Source organism: Dermacentor silvarum, chromosome 1 (genome assembly GCF_013339745.2).
Source record: "Dermacentor silvarum isolate Dsil-2018 chromosome 1, BIME_Dsil_1.4, whole genome shotgun sequence".
Classification (NCBI taxonomy): domain Eukaryota; kingdom Metazoa; phylum Arthropoda; class Arachnida; order Ixodida; family Ixodidae; genus Dermacentor; species Dermacentor silvarum.
Window position 1 is genome coordinate 419,460,513 of NC_051154.1, and position 17,538 is coordinate 419,478,050.

At 48.0% G+C, this 17,538-nt stretch overlaps 1 protein-coding gene across 1 annotated transcript in view; it reads right to left on the reverse strand.

Moving 5' to 3' along the window:
* The window catches only part of LOC119437612 (protein obstructor-E), a 46,652-nt gene extending 30,923 nt beyond the window's left edge, over positions 1–15,729 (reverse strand). Inside the window, exon 1 of the mRNA XM_037704611.2 lies at positions 15,643–15,729. Within this exon, the coding sequence (XP_037560539.1) occupies positions 15,643–15,688 (46 nt within the window). The 5' untranslated portion in view covers positions 15,689–15,729. The remainder of the gene's footprint in view (positions 1–15,642) is intronic.
* Between the last annotated feature and the right edge of the window lie 1,809 nt (positions 15,730–17,538).

The following is a 17,538-nucleotide window of genomic DNA, read 5'->3' on the forward strand; positions in this document are numbered from 1 at the left end:
ATCACATTTTGCAGTGGTGCTGGATAGCTAGTTGCCTGCATAGTGCTTCGTACAACAGTGCTTGAGATGTTCATACCTGAATTCTTTTCGCAAGCGATTATCACGTTATTGCGGAGATTTTTTTCGTTATCAAATAACGAACCCCTGAATTTGCTTGCAAATAATTTGCCTTTTCCTCGCGCGCGCCTATTGGCCCACTCGTGCTCCACTCTGCACTTGCTAGCATTGTCACCATGTAGTAAACACACTTTGCATTCGGACATTTCTCGTAATTGCACTGCGCTCTTCCTTGTCAGCACGAGCTATTCAACAGTATAGGGCTGAATTACTGTGCTCTCGCTCTATTAATTTTGCGGTGTCTTGTCGTTTACTATTTACTATTGTTTACTATTTTTACTACTATTAGTTTTACTGTTTTGGCACAGCGACTGCAGTGAATATTTCGTCAGCCCTGTTTGTCGTAGGAATGGAATAAAACACGGCAATGTGAACCGCATAGAGAGTTAGCTTTGCATTTGTCGAAAAGCTCAAAACACGAGAGCGCATTCGCGGTCGCCACAATAGTGCGTCAGGGCGCTTTATGCGTTTTGCCTCTCCATCTCCATTGGGCGCGAGGCCCACCACTGGATATGCGGGTGCTGCAATCGTTTTGACGTGCAAAGTTGGATCACGTGATCCCACCTTGCTCCGACAAAGGGAAGCGGACGGTTGGAACGCGTTTTCAAGCGAAGCGTGTATTGGCTCGCAAGTTTTGGTGGCGTTGTGGTCACGCAAAAACCCGGCTGCTCCCACAGTAGAACAGCTCTCCAGCTGCGCCGGACCACGCGCATCCAATCAGTGTCGTTTGGTGTGTCGCGGGGAGGAAAAGAGAAGGAAAGGGGGCTGGCGCGCGCTCCGCCCTTGCCTCAGATCAGTCTCGGTGACCGGTTGCGTGGTGCGTTCCGCGGAGGAGCAGGCTGCGTTTTAGCAATGGCGCCACGAACTCGCTCAAGAAAGGACTCGTCGTCGACGTGCCGACCCTAGCGTTAGGCCTTCCGAAGCCCAGGCGAAACGTCAGTGAAAAGCCGCGGACCCCGAGTTGCGGGAGCGCGATATTGAGGCCAAACGTCAGCGAAGAGCCGTCGACCCCGAGTTGCGGGAGCGCGATGTTCAGGCCAAACGTCAGCGTCGTCTTGCTCTCCATGAACCCGACAACGTTGGTGCACGCCTCGGCAACGCTAGCGCAATTTCCCCGGTGCGACGGCTAGGTTTCAACGCGAGTTTCTCTACCGGAACTTTGGAGCCAGCTGCAGTGCGTGTGACCGGTTGTGGTTCGAGCACAACGTGGTACTCGTCAGTGCAATTCGTTCCGAGGAACACCGAAGAAACAGACGACAAGCTTCGCTTACCCCCATTTCCTCGACAGGGGAGGGGCTGCTGTTTTTTGAAACTGCGATCTCCTAGTGTTTTTCCCTTGGAACTGCGTTGTTTTGCACTCACTTCATGTGCGCGGACACCTAGAGACTACACAAGCTGGGTAAGTGCGCTCAAAGTTATCGGCGGCATGGTACTTTACTGCTCCGTGCCGTAGTGCGCTACGTACTCGAAGGGCGTGAGCTTTCACTTTTACCACAAAGAAACTGCGCGACGCATGGCTGATAAAGTTTCGAAGGGGTATGGAACCGAGCTCATATGCACGTGTTTGCAGCAAGCACTTCCGCGAAGAAGACTTTGTGTATGCACTCGGAGCGCAAATGTTCGGCGAGTAGCAGACGACGTTAGACGATCGCTCACGCACAGTGTTCAGCGAGTGATACGCAAATGCTTCCGCATGGCGGCCAGTGCTTTAGGGTGATCGACGACGGGCCGAATGCAGTCATAATGCATCATAAGGACTCTCGCTTTGATGCGATACAGAAATGTATCAGCTCGGTGTTCCCAGCGACCACCGGTGGCACAAGAATTGAGTACCGGCAGCCACACGCTCCTGGGCCGCTATTTTGTAGCGATACCTTTCATGTAATAATGCCTTTTCGCGCTTATCGCGCTTTGTCAGTGGTCGGAGCGACGGTCCGCTCGCGTTATCAACGGGATCAGCCGGCCGTGAGCGGGATAAGACTAGAGTAGAATAAGTCTTAATGCCTCGCTACAAAATCGCGGCCCTGGTATCTAAAGTCCCTATATAAGAAAAGTACCGCCATTCTTTGATAAACGCCGCTTCCCTCTCTCCTGTATCTCCGATTGGACGATGATAGCGCGCGCTTTTCACTTCTTTATATTTTCTTTTTTTCCGCCTCAGAGCCATGTTGAAAGTCCTCTGCGCAGCCGCAGTCGCCGGAGGCGGCGGCGGCGCGCGCCCGGCCTGAAAGCGTCAACGTGGACTTTCTAGGCGCGCCACCGTCTACTTGGCTTTCGCAAACAAAAAGTAAAGAAAAAGCAAGCGCTTTAGGAGAGGAGGCGGCGGAGGAAAGAGTAAATGGCGGTACTTTTCTTATATTGGGACTTTACTGGTATCGCGTTTGAATCGCCGAGTACTGTTTGTTGGCCGCAAACCATTTGTTTCCTTCGTGGCAAGGTGCAAAGAAGCGCTCACGTGCTCCCGGTGCACACGGTGCATTTTCGATCGCGATTGGCCCCTTTGTGCAAGCTGCAGAAGGGAGTCAATCGTCGAAAAATTCCATCCCGATTTGGCTCGATCGTGATCGAAAATGCAGCGTGTGGCAACCGTATAAGGTTCGCGCAATAAGAAGCAACATATAGATATTAAAATCGTGCCGCAGACAAACGTGCGCTCGTCGTCACACTGGCGAAAATGTAAAATGTTATTAGCTACAGCGTTACAAAGGGAACCCCTGTCATAAATATAACAAACTCTATGAATGCCGCGCGCACGTGCAATCGTATTGCTCTCGTGTGTATGCCTCAAATCACGTGAGAAATGTCGCGGCTGCATGCGCCTCAAAGCATGTTGGGTTGCTTCCTACAAAAGACAGGAACCACTTGCGAGGTGCACCATGGAGGTATGGGTGCTAAACGGGAATGTAAATTTGCGAAGCCATTTGTAGTGCTGCCCGTTTATAGATGAGTAAATGAAATTACACGTCGCACGCCTTTCTTGCAGCCAAATATGTTTCTTTACCGCAAGCACACGCTAAAGGCCATTTGATGCTTAGTTTGAATTCGACACACTATAGTTTCTTAGATTTTACAAAAGCAGCGGACTCGGCCGCCGTGGTGTCCATGTCGGTGGGCATAGCAGACGGCGCCGGCAGTCGGGGTGATGTCTAAGACTTTATAAGGTAGTTAATTTTTTTTCGGAACAGTTATTTAACATATCTTACAGTCAGTGACGCAGCCATAGCAGTACGTGACAAGTGCGCTGCCTCCTTGTTTACAATGGAAGTGTATGACGCCGGCACGGCTTAGAAAGCCTCTGTTTTGGGAGATATCGTAGACGGTAGCTGGGTGGACAACACGAAGCTTTGGTCACAGCTTCAGAGAACATGTAAAAGCGCTTTCGAAGCTCATTAAGCTTTGTCCTAACGGCGCGAGCAGCGTATAAGGTGCTTGTTCTAAAAGCGGGGCTAAATATGTATTCCAATCTATCCAAACATTCCGCTCATAAATTGAATCAGGATTAGTGTGTTTTGCTCTTTGTTCTTTATTTGGCAAATATTTTGAAGCAGCGGCTTGTCAGTTTCTGAGTCAGTGAAGTTCCTCGGTGCAGCCACTATTTGATTATTTTCTGCCTAATCGCTCGCGGGTGTGCTAAGTTCCGATAGATTTGTTCTTGCTGCACGCAAGGCTTGGAACTTAGCTGTTTTGTACATTGTAATACCTTGTACCAAATATATATTACCGCTAGTAACTCGCTTACTCTTGTGAACCGTCACGAAACATTCAACTTCGACCATTCGTGCGCCATCGGTGTAGTCCGTCATTTATTGTGCGTATATAGTGCGCATATATTCAAGTGAGCGCCCATTCACTTATTATTGATACGTTGGCGATAGAGTGGGCGTAAGTTTTCCTGCCATTTGGGATAGATCCATATAAATAACGTGCGCGAAGCTTACTATGACAGGAAGCGGCGCTACTCCCTTTGTCATTGTTTAACGAGTGGTACTCACCCTTGCCGACGTTCTGTTGATGAAGCCCTTTCTTTGAAGGCTAGCGATACAATGCTGGCGGATGAGCAAATTCCTGTATCCTCAAGGAAAACCGTACATATCGAAGTGCCGGTAACACGTTCGGACAGTTTCAGCTGCGGTCCGCGAACTTGGCCCCACATATTCATTACATTCCTTAATATGCTAGTCACTATTTTTGCAGCCAACTACTGCACACGTCTTTGATCCACATGACTCAAACCAGCATGAATGGAGCACAGTGCGTTAGCGAAAACTCAATTGCATTTCCGACAGCTGATCGCACAGAAGCAAGGTAGAAGCGGTAATGGTTTCGAATTCGTGCGCGGTCGCTGAGGAGACGTATGGCGCGCCGCTGTAAGCGCCATCTCGTTTCTCTAGAACAAACTCCGCGAAAGGGGCCAATAGCCGCTGTTGTTCTCGCCAACCTGACATAACGTGTGCGCGCGTTCACGCTACGTCGGACTATATTTAGGCCTTTACGGAGCCCTGAAAGGAGACATTGCCGCCTTTGCCCGAGTAGAATTGGGCCCGGCTGCGAGTTGCAACCAAGTCTCACTACTTTACTGATCACCGCAGTGTTTTCATAGGCATAAAAATGATGAATAAACACTGTATTCATTGCAAACATGTCTGTATATCATTGCGAAACCACACCTCGGCCACAGCTCGACAATGGGCCTAGCCAGGGCAGTGAAGCTTTCGCTATCAACCAGGCTTAACCGAAGCTAAACCACAGCAATTTTTGATCGTCGGTAAACTGCGCGTGGCGGCTCCGGAAACACGTCTCTGAGGTGATTACTCTGGATGAGTATGTTATGATGTTTTTTAAGGATGACATTAACGTTTGGAATCGATGCAGAATGTGTCAAAACTAAATTTGTATTTGTAGAAGCGTACTGCGGTCCACTGTATCGGCTCGCTTAATCGCGTCATTCACAATTACGAGCGGATACTTGTGCTTTATCAGGGCATCGCGGAGTCTGTCCTTAACGAAATCGGAGCGTTCGGAACACAGCCTCTTGAAGCGAAGTGCTTGACTGTGCTGGTTGTGCAGTGTTTAACATGGTTACTTTGAAAATGAAGGTACCGGTGAACGTCAGTAGGTTTCTAATAAAGTGTTGTGGTTAGTCTGTCATCGCACAGGGATACTGTGACGTCCAGAAATGTGAGTATGATTGCGAAAACGAAATGGCTGAATGAATCATATAGTCCGCAATGAAAGCCAGAAGTTGCCAGATGTGAAAATCAGTATTGCGTTTATAGCAGTACGGCTTCAGTTGACGTGCTGAAAGGAATTCATTTTCTAGTCGTCCCATAAATATATTAGCGTAATTGAGACTTATTTTGGTCCCCGTTGCAGTGCCACTCACTTGTACAAAGTGTATGCCGTGAAATTAAAAAAATGTTATGATGCAAGATGAGTTTTATGAAGGTGGCTAAAGTAGAGCTATCAACAGATTTGTCAAGGTATGAGTCATTGTAAGCGTTAATGACTGATCGGATGCCGTCATCGTGGGTAATGTTAGTATAAAGAGAGACAACATCCAGTATAACCAACAACGAGCCATAGGGGATGTCAAGGTTAATGAGTTGGAGGTGTCCTTTAGATAAGAAGGAAAAGTAGAAGGAATCCGAGGCTACCGACATAGTTGGTAAGTGGCTCGGTGACAGTTGCAATATTATACATAGTGTGGCTGTGACAGTACTAATGCAGCATTGATTGCAGTGACGCCCTGTCTAATCTAGTATACATGAGTGACGAAGGTCGCGCGATGGTTGGAAAGAGACTGTTTTGGGTGAGTCACTCACTGTCGGACCTTTGCGATATAGTCGCAACCGTCGGAGTGACATTGAGGCACCACCGCGGCTGCCACTCTTTTGCAGAGAGCGCGCTGCCAAGGCTACGGCCGTCGATTTTGCTACAAGAGCGGCATCGAAGTGACGAGAGGCCGAAACTAGTGGGGCACGTCATTCTGTAAAGCAGAAAAGCTTGCTTACTTAAACTATGCATCTCTGTCTGTCTTGAGATTTTTTATCGTGTTGTTTATCACGACAATATTGTTCACTGAGAAAGCAGACACGAGAGCGTGAACGAAATCACTGTTGCCAATGTACGTATTGAGCGAGACTTGCCGTTGGACATTGGAGCTCGCGAGTCAGTATAGTCAGTCACCGATGCACCTTCAGAGCGACACGCTGTGCAAGTGATCAGGGGCGTAGCCAGGGGGGGGGGGGGGGGGGCTGATGGGGCTTCAGCCCCCCCCCCCCCCCGAAATTTTTTTGTGTTGGCATGCACCGCCGACCAAAACTACCACCGACGCCGGAATCATTCTAGATTTTGTCTACAATGTCTTTTTCACGCTCGAAAAGACATTTCGGCACGAACATTGCGAACTCGGGCTGGATTTCGTGGCAACGCCCTTGCACCTGGAGTCACGTAACGCAAGGAGCCCCATCCGAGCACAAACTTTCAAGGGCTTTTGGATAGCGAGCGGGCGCGTTGCGGCAACTCGCAGCGGCCGCGGAATCTACGGAGTGGATTTCAATTACGAAATTTTATGGGTATAAAGTTCTCATAAACTTTTGACGCGAAAGGTGCACTGACATTTCCAAAGGCGTGCTTTAAGAGATTTTCAATTCTGGAACTTAATGGGGTTAATGTTCTTATAAACTTGGGCCAACATGCGCGCACTGGAGCCGTCGTGTCCAAGCCTGCATGGAAGCATGGAAGCACGCGCTCGCAATCTTCCACACACACGAAAATACTAAATATCGCCGTGACTGTCAGCTAGCAGCTGATAATTTTCTCCAAACATTTTCAGGAAGCGTGCCCAATGTGATCGATCAGCTGTACCAGGGCAGGAAAAGTAAAATATGAGAAAATAGTAGAAAGTAAACGCCCTATTATTGAGGAATTTCTTTTTTTTTTTTGCGGGCGACAAGGTCTGGCTCTCCGCAGTCATAGGGACAGTGTCCTTATGGATTTAAGCATAGCCCCCACTGAAAATACAGGTATTTTCAGAGCGCTTTTCCGCATGCGAGCTGATTGTGGAGATACATATCTGAAGAACCATTTGGAAAGTTGTCCCATTAATGCCTCGTATTTAAGTCCAGATGCACAAAACCAAATTATAGAAACTTGTGGTGAAATTATCAAAGAAAGCCTAGATGCAAAATCTGGCAGCTTCTCCATACTTCCTGACGAAACGGCGGACATCGCTGGAATCGAACAGCCTACTGTTTGTGCAAGGTACCTAAACCAGTGTGCCAACGACATCGAGGGAGTGTTTTAGGTTTTAGCACCGGAATAGATGTCCATCTCTCATTGCGACTGCAGGTTCTATGTAAATGTGTAAATACTGCTGCGGATTCTAGTCACCCTTCCAGTGACCACTGCCAGCGCAGAGAGAATGTTTTTAACAAGAGATTACTAAAAAACTACTTGCGCTCTACAATGTCTGTGGAACGCATGGTTAGGCTGGCGCTTCTATACACCCACAGAGACGTCGGCATCAACGTGTCCGAAGTCATTGCCCGCTTCGCTCAACTTCCCCGGCGAGAGAAGTTTGTCCTTTAGATAGGGGAACAGCAAAACTCAATGCAAGTAAAAAGCTCTGTTCCTTCAGGTCCATAAGCTCTTAATTATGACAACGTATGACTGTTCACAAGCTTTTAAAACCGCAGAAATTTTCGCCGTTGATTCTAGCAGTTAGAATCATGATCAAAATTATCATGCGAATACGAAAATTACGAGGACATCAATAACCAATTTAGACCGACCTTGCTCATTAAAAGCCCGGCCCACGCGGTGATGGCCAAAAACACACTCGGATATTGGGTAGTTAAACTTGCCGCATCATCTGTGGCTTTCGTTTGACCTTTTCTTCCTTTTTAGCTACCTGCTTTTATTTCTTTTTTGAAACGAAGGAATACACTCCTTTAATTTTGGTTGCAGAATAATTGTTGGCGCTGTGAAGGCAGTTAAATTACACATTTTCGGACTGATTTATGCAATATTCCTCTACTATTCTACCCATATGGCGCTGTCGCGACCGCCGCATGGCCCGAGTACATATCACGATTTCTGCGATCATAGTTTTGTTCTTGCCTGGATCATCTGTCTTTCTGTGCGCAAAGTTTACTATCTGTGACTGCGCAACATGTTTATTTGTCTTTTTTGACGCATTATATACAGTGAGGTTTGCTTAAATACGTAGATTTATTGGAGACATATACGTATTCTTAATTATCTTCTTGCGAGGCGTTGTATATACAAGCAGTGAACTTTGCTTCCAGCGACTCTTTTTAGCGAGTTGTATCTTCGCATTTGTAAATTCCATTCTATCTTCGCATTTCTAATATATATTTTGCAGAACTCTTACTTTTTATTTGTACTCACTGTTGCGACTATAATTTCGGTGCAATTACTCACAATACACGACCGGTAACAGCTGCTCCTGCGCAATCTATTGCAACGAGGGACAGCGTCATCGACGTTTTTTCCTTGCCATTGCATATGTACAAAAATGTAAACAAGGTTCTTGAATGACAAAGATTCATCAAAATATTTGTCCTCAACTTATTCATTTCATGGCCTTTACGTTTTTCATATCAGCTGCATGCACTGCTTTGCTGGTTTCGAACTAATATAGTTATAAATTTCGTGTGATATTTTTTTTACTTATTAAATAGACAAAAAAAAACGCGGACGCAGTGATATCAGTTATTTCTGCCACAATTTTGGGGGCATACGAATATATTCTTTTATGAAAAAATACATATTTTACTTGACAGTGCATAGCGTTCAATAATTCGTTTGCAGCATCTAATATACAATGGCATTGGCAATGCAGTTATTATTCCTGCATTTGATCCCTAGACAAATTTTATAAGGAGGAGGCCGCACTGCAACCTGAGCCCCCCTTCAGCAATGCAATGCAGTTATTATTCCTGCATTTGATCCCTCGACAAATTCTATGAGGAGGAGGCCGCACTGCAACCTGAGCCCCCCCCCCCCCCCCCCCCCCCCGAACAAAATTTCTGGCTACACCACTGCAAGTGATATTTACAGCGAAGCTGTTTATGGCTAGGGTTCCGTGCATTTTTCGTGTCCGTCAACAAAAGCTATCATCATCACCAATGGCTCGAACGTCGTCGTTTTCTTCCACAGCTGGCTCTTTTGCGCCCCTCAGCTTAACCGCGCGTGCCACTGCTGGCGCGTTTATCGTCTTCTTCCACAGCTGCCGTTCCCGCTGATCATTCCAGCGTAGAATTTCACTTCTGTCGTCGTAACGGGGAGGGCGCATCAAGATAATTTTTTTGTTATTTATGTTACAGCACCAGACGGACTACGTATGCGGAAGCATTTTATTCATTGGTCAAGAGCCACGAATGGATTGATCAACTCCGGGCTGTCTGGAAGGCCCACGATGCGGCGGTGAGGCTTGGCCTTCCCGTCCCAACGTGGGAGCGGCCCGCAGTCTTGTCCCTATAAAAACGGGGTGAAGATTCTTCCGGACCTCAATAAATTTTTCCACCTACCTAGTTTACGGGTGTATGAACCATTGCTTAAGGGGGTTTGAGCTATTCATTCTCTTACGTGACGGACGCATAACAGAGGTGATACGTTCGTACCTTTGTTCGTACCTTTGTTCAAAATTCTGTCACATCTGTGTCACGTGCTAAACAGCTTCGCTGGTCATCCATTTTCACAGAGTGGCATGGCTCATGATTTTCTTTATATTTATTCAGTCATATGGACACTCCAGGCGAATTTCCGCCGCTCCGTATAAAGTGCGATAAGATCGCGACCCCGTGCCGTTGCTGTGGGTGCGGGTGAAATCGTGCAAAGGTGAGCCGAGAAGGATGGGGGCTCGCGCTCGCCAGGGTGGCGAAGCGCTGACCACACGTACTCACCGACATAAGCGGCATCTGACGGAAGGGGGATAATTCTGCTGGCCGCACCCGCGACGGGTGACAGGTGGAGGAGGGCCAGAAGGAGGGGTTTGCGACCAAGAGGGAATGCAAGTTTTACAGGGAGAAAAAAAGGCTCCGCGAGCCAATGTGGATATTATTATTGTTATTATTTGGTTTTTACACATATAAACACTAGGACACGATGAAAACTCTCGGTGGCATCTGACAACTGCCACCGAGGGGGGCACAACGCCTGCCTACTCTTTTAGGAGGACGGAATAGAGGAAATGAAAATAAGAGGAAGGAAATGAGGAAATAAATAAATGACGGAGACACACAGAACAAAACAAAAACATAAATAATGTCTATAAACGGGAGGCCAAGTCAGTATCATTCAAGAATGTTAGCAGGGCTCGATGGGTCTGTTCACGTCGAGCAGCACACCCCCTTTGAAACAGGCAATCGTCAAGGGTCGCACAATAAGTCTGTATTCCTTAATTAGTAATGCGCGCTGCGCAACAAATGCGGCACACTCTAAAACGAGATGTTCAAGTGTCTCACAGGAGCCACAAAACGTACACGACGGCTGTCCAGACGTCATTGTCGGTATAGGCGTTCGCGCATCAACACAGATCCAACCCTTAACTTGTATAACAGTGCTCTAGCACAACGGGGCGAGCCTCGACCACGAACACGGGGAGGGAACGATCCGTTTGCAACACGCCGGTCTGGGTGCTGCTTTAGGAGGTGTCGGCGTATCAGAAGACGAGCGTTTTCAAACATGCAGGAAATGTCAGGGCAGTCACATTCGTGGGGGGGGGGCACAACTTGAAGCGAGGCGATCAGCCTCTTCATTTCCAGCGATGCCCACGAGCGAGGGTATCCACTGGGCAATGAGGGATACTCCACGCGAAGTAATTATGCGGGTAGATTCTTGGATACTGCATAAAATTGGGCTATCGGCATCTTGTCTCAGTCTGTTGAGGGCAGCACGGGAGTCGGTAAGAATGACGACCTTCAATGCATTTAATTCTTTGTGTATGTACTTCAGTGGATAGCGTGAAATTCTAGAAGGTAGCACCCTCTTGTTCAAGCTGTAGAGGCGTTGCTGAAATGGGCACACATGGACTTTCCCAACCACCCAGTCGCAGACGCTGATATCTGGCTGGGACAGACCTGGGCAGCTCTGCGTGAATCCCCTCGCCAGACGAGAGACAGACATGTACAAACTCGTTTGGTTCCATAAGCATTTTGTACAGAAATAAGTCACTTTTTTGCACACGTGTGGTGACGCTGACTCCGGCGCGGTTAGCACTTTACTCTAGAGGTGGCTGCGTATGGCGCGATCTTGACAGCGATTCTTGACAGCGATCTGCAGCGGGTACAGAGTCGCGCCGAGGGCTGCGTGTGCGCTGTGTTCTCGCCGCTTAGTTGGCGTTGAAGTGAGAGGCAGCATAAAGCGCAATCCGCTCGCGGCTGCTGCTGGACATGCAGACTAACTGGTATGCAACAGAGGGGTCAGTCACGTCATTCACTTACTTGATCACAGTGGTAGAAAATGAATGAGAAATCATGATGCCCGCATCACAAGTGCCCCGCCGACCTGAACCAGCAGAGGTTAGAGTTGCAAACAATGTACTAAGAGATAGGACGCTGAGTCTATAAAAAGTGGGAAAGTAGTTGAAGGCATTGCAGAATCCGTTCAACATGCAAAAGGTGCACGTCGGATTGCGTGGCATTGAGGACTGGCTGATCAACTCGCTGGAATGTTCATCGTGCGGTGCTGGATGTCAGCAATAACAGATGCGCACTCTTGTCTGATATCTTTCTATATAGCAACTGATTTATAATGAGATGTTCGGCTATGCGCATGGCTCGCGGTGCCAAATTTGTTTGCATTTATTAGTTGATAGTTGATTCCATATCGCGTGTACAGGGGGACCTCGGCAGTTCCAGAAAGGTGAGCACGAGCGGTTGCAGAGTATCGCTATCCGTGCAGAGAGGCGACACACTTGCAGGCGGTGACGCTGCGCGCACGCCGGGCCGCAAGAGTGCTCCACGCGGGTGGGCACCGTTTATACTTGGTCGTTGCTGTTTACACTGACAATCACCGAAACAACAAATTCCTCGCACAGAGTCCTGACGACGTGGGCGTATCGTTGCCGCTGGGTGCATGACAGCAGCGTCAGACCTTATGGCTGAGTCCACAACTGTGGACTTACGGGAAGTCGCTGCGGTACATTTGTGCCCTCGCGAGGCAGTGTTCTCGAGGAAAGCGCAGTATGCACCGCCGCAAATGTGGAGCGTGCGGAATGGGGTCAAGAACGTGCGTTCAACCTCGTCCGCTGTCGTCCAAAACCGGGTCGCTCTTCGTCAGGTCAAGTTAGGCTGGAGAGAACGTAACCACGAATAGCATTCTTGCCGTGTGGCGACAAGTGACGAAACGGCGCGTGGCCACAATGTGCGTTGCCAGACATGGCTGCGCCGTTCCCTCGCCTTGAATCGCCCGAGGCGCTTTCTTTGCGGCCATCAGAGCTAACTTGACAACTGCTGAAAACAATACGCTTTCGAGGACACTCCTTTTTGTTGTGCCTGGCACACTTTACGAATTTTGTTATGGATTTGTACTGAACTTGTTTTAAAATGAACTTGTTCACTATTTGTCCTTTATTATTTTTTTGCTGTTGCTAAACGTTTAAATTGAAGTTGAAAACAGTGATTGCGATCATTGGCATCACGTTATGCTTCATATATAATCTCTTTTTGAAACCACGCGATTGCAAAATTCGCAGCACGTGAGCCGCCACCTCGTCCCGAGTATGAGGTCGTTGGTTCGATTCCCGCAGCCACAGATTCAAAAAATGCTCATGGCCTAGGGGGTGTTCGACATTAGAACCCCCAAGCTACGGGGTCTTTCACAGCCAGCGAGTCACAGGCCGACGACATTTTCACAAAGTCGCGGTCTTTCTTTTCAAAGCAGCTTGGTGTGCGTCTGTTGATTCCATACGACTTTATAGATGGTGACGCGCGAGAACACGGACGTATTCGTCTCTACTTGTGCCCTTGCATCGCCTTAACTTCTGATGCCATTTCCTTTCAACGTGGAAATATGAGATACACAACGGAAGGCAACAAATAAGCACCTATAGGATGTACAATTTACGAAATATAAATTCCTTCGCCATTCACTGAACCTGTAGTATCACATGCCGAGCTTGTCGCTAGGCCTACCCTCTCCGGTTATCATTAACACTTTCTCTCTTGTGGGCTCAATAAGTAGATAACAAATCTCAGCTTAGATGCAGAAAATATCAAACGAGTGGACTGAAGCAAACCCTGCATATATATGTCTTTTAAGAATATGGTCAAAATGCTTAGCAAATTTTTGTAACACCGAGTGAGGTGTTTCGCCTTATCGTAAACCAGGACTTGTTAACTTAGTCACAGGACGCGTCTGCGCCTGCGTATTTTTCGTGTCGTCTGTGTAAGTTAACAAGCGTACCGCAAAGATAAGCTGTTATTTGCGAGAAGTGTTTGATGGGGGGCTAGTTGGTAAGATATTTAGGAAAATTATAACTGCGCTAAAACGAGAACGAAGTGGACAGGACGATCGCAGTCCTTGGAAATGCTTGCCATATCAACCCATAGTTCTTTCTCATGGCGTTGGCCCAATTAGATTTACTTCCAGCTGTTCTGTGCTCGCCATACTTGCGAGGCTGATCATTGCCAGTTGATGGACCCTGAGCTATCGACACAAGTATTTCATGGACATTGAAGGAGTATAACCGAACGTGATGGCATTTTTTCAATGAGATAAGGGACATCTGCGCAGTAAGGAGGTTGCAGAGAGGAAGCCGCTGGAGGCAATAGTGTTCTTTCACTCTTGAAAAGAAACTTAAGTACTAATGTAAGTTTGTATTAAACTGCAGGTAGGAACATCTGGGTAACTAAGGCTGTGGTGCGTTTGGTTGGTATTTACTAATCGACTGTTGTGTAGTGTATGGAGCGGAAATGAAAAAAAAAAAAAAACTGCAAGAAGGCGTTCTTTTTCCAGTCTCATTCTGCGCATCAGAGATATGAGGAGGCTTGTAGAAGAGCTTCCCTCAGTAAATGTCGCGAAGGCAGCGACCACCGTTTTTACCAAGCCGCTGCAAGTGCAGCCACAATGCGCACATGACTGGTTTGTGCTACTAACGTGGCACTGTGGAAGCGCCCAGTGGTGGGCAGATGTTCTCGACAAAGAAGTTCCGTTAGCGGGACCCGGTTTCTCAAAGAAGCGGCGCCAGGAATGCGGCGCACGTCTGATGCGGCGACGCCCGTAACCAGTTTGACTGGCCACGGGGCCGTTTTCCTTCTTCGGAGTGGGTCGCCGCCGCCAAGGAAGCGCCTTTAAGAAAGCGTGGCTGCAGGACGCGTCGTGCCACATTTCGCGCGTGCCGGCGGCGGAAAACCAGGTCTGTTGCGTAACTGAGTCTAGAATGCGCGTATCGAAAGTAGAGCGCTCTCGTTTGCACCTTCACTTATGCATCAAAAGGATGCTTTCTTGAAAACGCTCTTCCTTCCGAGGTTTGCGCAAGGGTTTATGAGCGCATTTCTCACTGCTCCAAGCATATTGGGCCAAACGAAGGCCACTTCGCCTGGGGGCAACGCGTGCGCGAAAGGTGGCATTCCACACAGGCCGTGCGGCGCATTATTAAGTTGGACACTGAGAAACGTCCATTAAGTAATGCACGCTTCAGGGCACTTTCTTAACTGGCGCTCTGCTTCATCCGCAGGTCTTGAGTACGCGAAATGTGTCTTGCACAAAATGGGCGCCAAAGTTCACGTGTTAACCACGAGCCCCATTGGCAGTGTAAAAACAACGGCGAACTTGCAACCACAGATCTGCGGTTTCGTGCAATAACGATTGTGTAGGATTATGGCAGGGGCTCATCAAGTGTATCTGGAGTGTGGCTGAAATCAACCCCAGCTGGGAGCCGGGGCTGATTTCGCCTACAAAAACTTGTTTTTTTTTTTTTTGCCACGGTGCAACCAAGGCTTAATTAACCACTTCAGTTAACGGGCAGTCGGCCCCCAGGGGGGCAGTGCACCCTTGCAATTGAATTTGGGGGGGGGGGGGCTACTAACTCTACAACCCCCCCCCCCCCTTGGTTCCGACGGCACTGAGTTTGGCGCGTCACACACACACACGCACACACAACCCCCCCGCGCGCGGTGCCATATTAAGGAAACAGGGAAAGGTGACCGAATAATAATAATCAAAGCGATTGTTTCGGCAACGTAGGAGCCTTGTTCGTGAACAGGGCTTCCATGTGGGGGCCGGAACGCAGAATTTTTCCTGACTTCTGTTTCAGTTGAATTTCGCCTGCCTGTTGATGTTAATCTTGCCATCACTGTTCGTAACTGGTGTTCTAGTAGAAATCTTGGTTCGATGAACTGGAGTAATTAAGGTGATTTCAAATTGGTATCGGGGACCAATCCTGGAATTTCGAGCAATACTTTGAGGGGTGCACAGGCATCGCAGGGGAAGCGCCACGAATTCTGCGGAGATGCTCCATCTCGGCAAAATGCGCGAGGGAAAATGTGGGTCGCTCACCGGTGCCGACGAGCAGGAGCAGCAGCAGCAGCGACGACGATCCCATCTTGGCGGCCTCACTGCGTGAAATAATCTTGGCGGGCGCAGACTTTCCTTTTGAGCCGGCGCCATGTTACGTCCGGTGCGCTCATTGGCTGTCGCGCAGACCGCGCATGCGCCGTGTCCGCCGGCCCGTCCTCTCCTCCACACCGGTCGACGCTGGTGTTTTTGAGAGTGTCGGCTGGCCGGGATTTTTATATACCCGCGGTGACGCGATGCACTTTCGGACAGAAAAAATGCGTGCCTGGCACAGCGTTTCATCCCCTCGTATAAGACGCTGCTCAGTACGTCCAGGTGCAATGAACATGGTATGCACGAGGTGACGCTGCGAAACATCGTCAGACTCCGGAAAGTAAAGCTGGTATCCTTGGGGACGAAATTTAATTCTCCAGCGCTCGTTTGCTTTGTGATGTCACTCACTACCTTTGCATTGGCGCACTGCCTCGGTGGCGCCGTCGGAAGCCCGGCGCATCTTTGCCGTCACAATTATGCTTCGTCTTCAAGTATTATGGCACGAATATTATTTTGAGGCTAGGCAAAGGGACGTTGATGCACATTTCGGAGTAGTCACTTCTTTGGGTCGGTTTCATCAGAAGTGTTACGTCATCGGTAGCCTAATGTTTTGTGTGTCCGAAGCTATCAATTTTTATGGCACGAAATCAGAAGAAACATCTGTTTGCAACTACGGCGTTTGCCGGGAGCTGGTGGAATAATTAACGACATTTTGTGGTAGAAAGACAATAACTGATGATAAAGTTTGACTACCGGTGGTTTTGAAATCACAGAATCGCTTAAAAATTGCGGACCTGCATATTGAAAGAGGCTATTGCGCTGCAAGACGACTTAGCAATAGACAAAGAATGTAAATGCTCCATTGAATGCTTCATACAGCCGTGCGTAATGACGTTACAGCGGCCAGACATTGTTTTCACGACTTCATTACTTGCTATAAACCCGGAGTTTGAGCTGGAAAAAATCGTGGGTATACTAGCTGTTTTCTTATGGCTATACAAAGACTCTATTGCTATACAGGTCTCTGTTGTACAGGGTCTTTCAGCGAACACTCTCAAACATTTTTAAAGGTTGCCTGTGGCACATAGCACAAATCCAGTTCCCGAGCTGGTCTACTCGAAGAGGCGGACATTACTTTCACAAAAATTGAAATGCATAATTGACTAATTAAAAAATCACTAATTAAGTTTTTAGGTTATTACATTATGGCCGATATTGCGATTTACAAATTCTAGCCGTGGAGTTCGCAAGGCGATCCACTTGAAACGAATTGTCGGGATGACACCAGTTTCGAGATACTAATTCCCGAACTTTGCGGAGAAATGCATGGGCGTTTCAGTTACTTTCATAACAAAACGTCGTTTTGTTCAATTGCAGTTCAAAGAAAAAACAACACCGAAAGAAGCCGACCAGCATCAGTAACTCAACTCCAAATACATGGCCAATCCTGTTGGCGCATTCGCCTACTGGGAAATGGTTGACATTGTTTTCACCGTAGAGGTGGCCTAGCGGTAGAGCATCCGCCTCGGGAGGTATGGGTTCGAATCTAGCCTGGTGTCCGGTTATTTGGGGGGATGTAGAAAAAGTGCCCTGCAGAATTTAGTTATTAGTCGTTATTATTGCATTTCTCCGCAAAGTTGGGGAATTAATATCTCGAAACTGGTGTTATCCTGAAGTGTTTGCTGAAACACCCTGTATGACAAATCCTATGCGAACTCAGCTACAGTGAAATGACAAACTTTCTAATTTGCTTCGGGCACATATTTCAGTCGTCTAAATAAAGACACTGAGGCGTGAGTGTTACCTGGGCGTAATTTGCTAGAAATAGCGAGAGAAAGACCACTT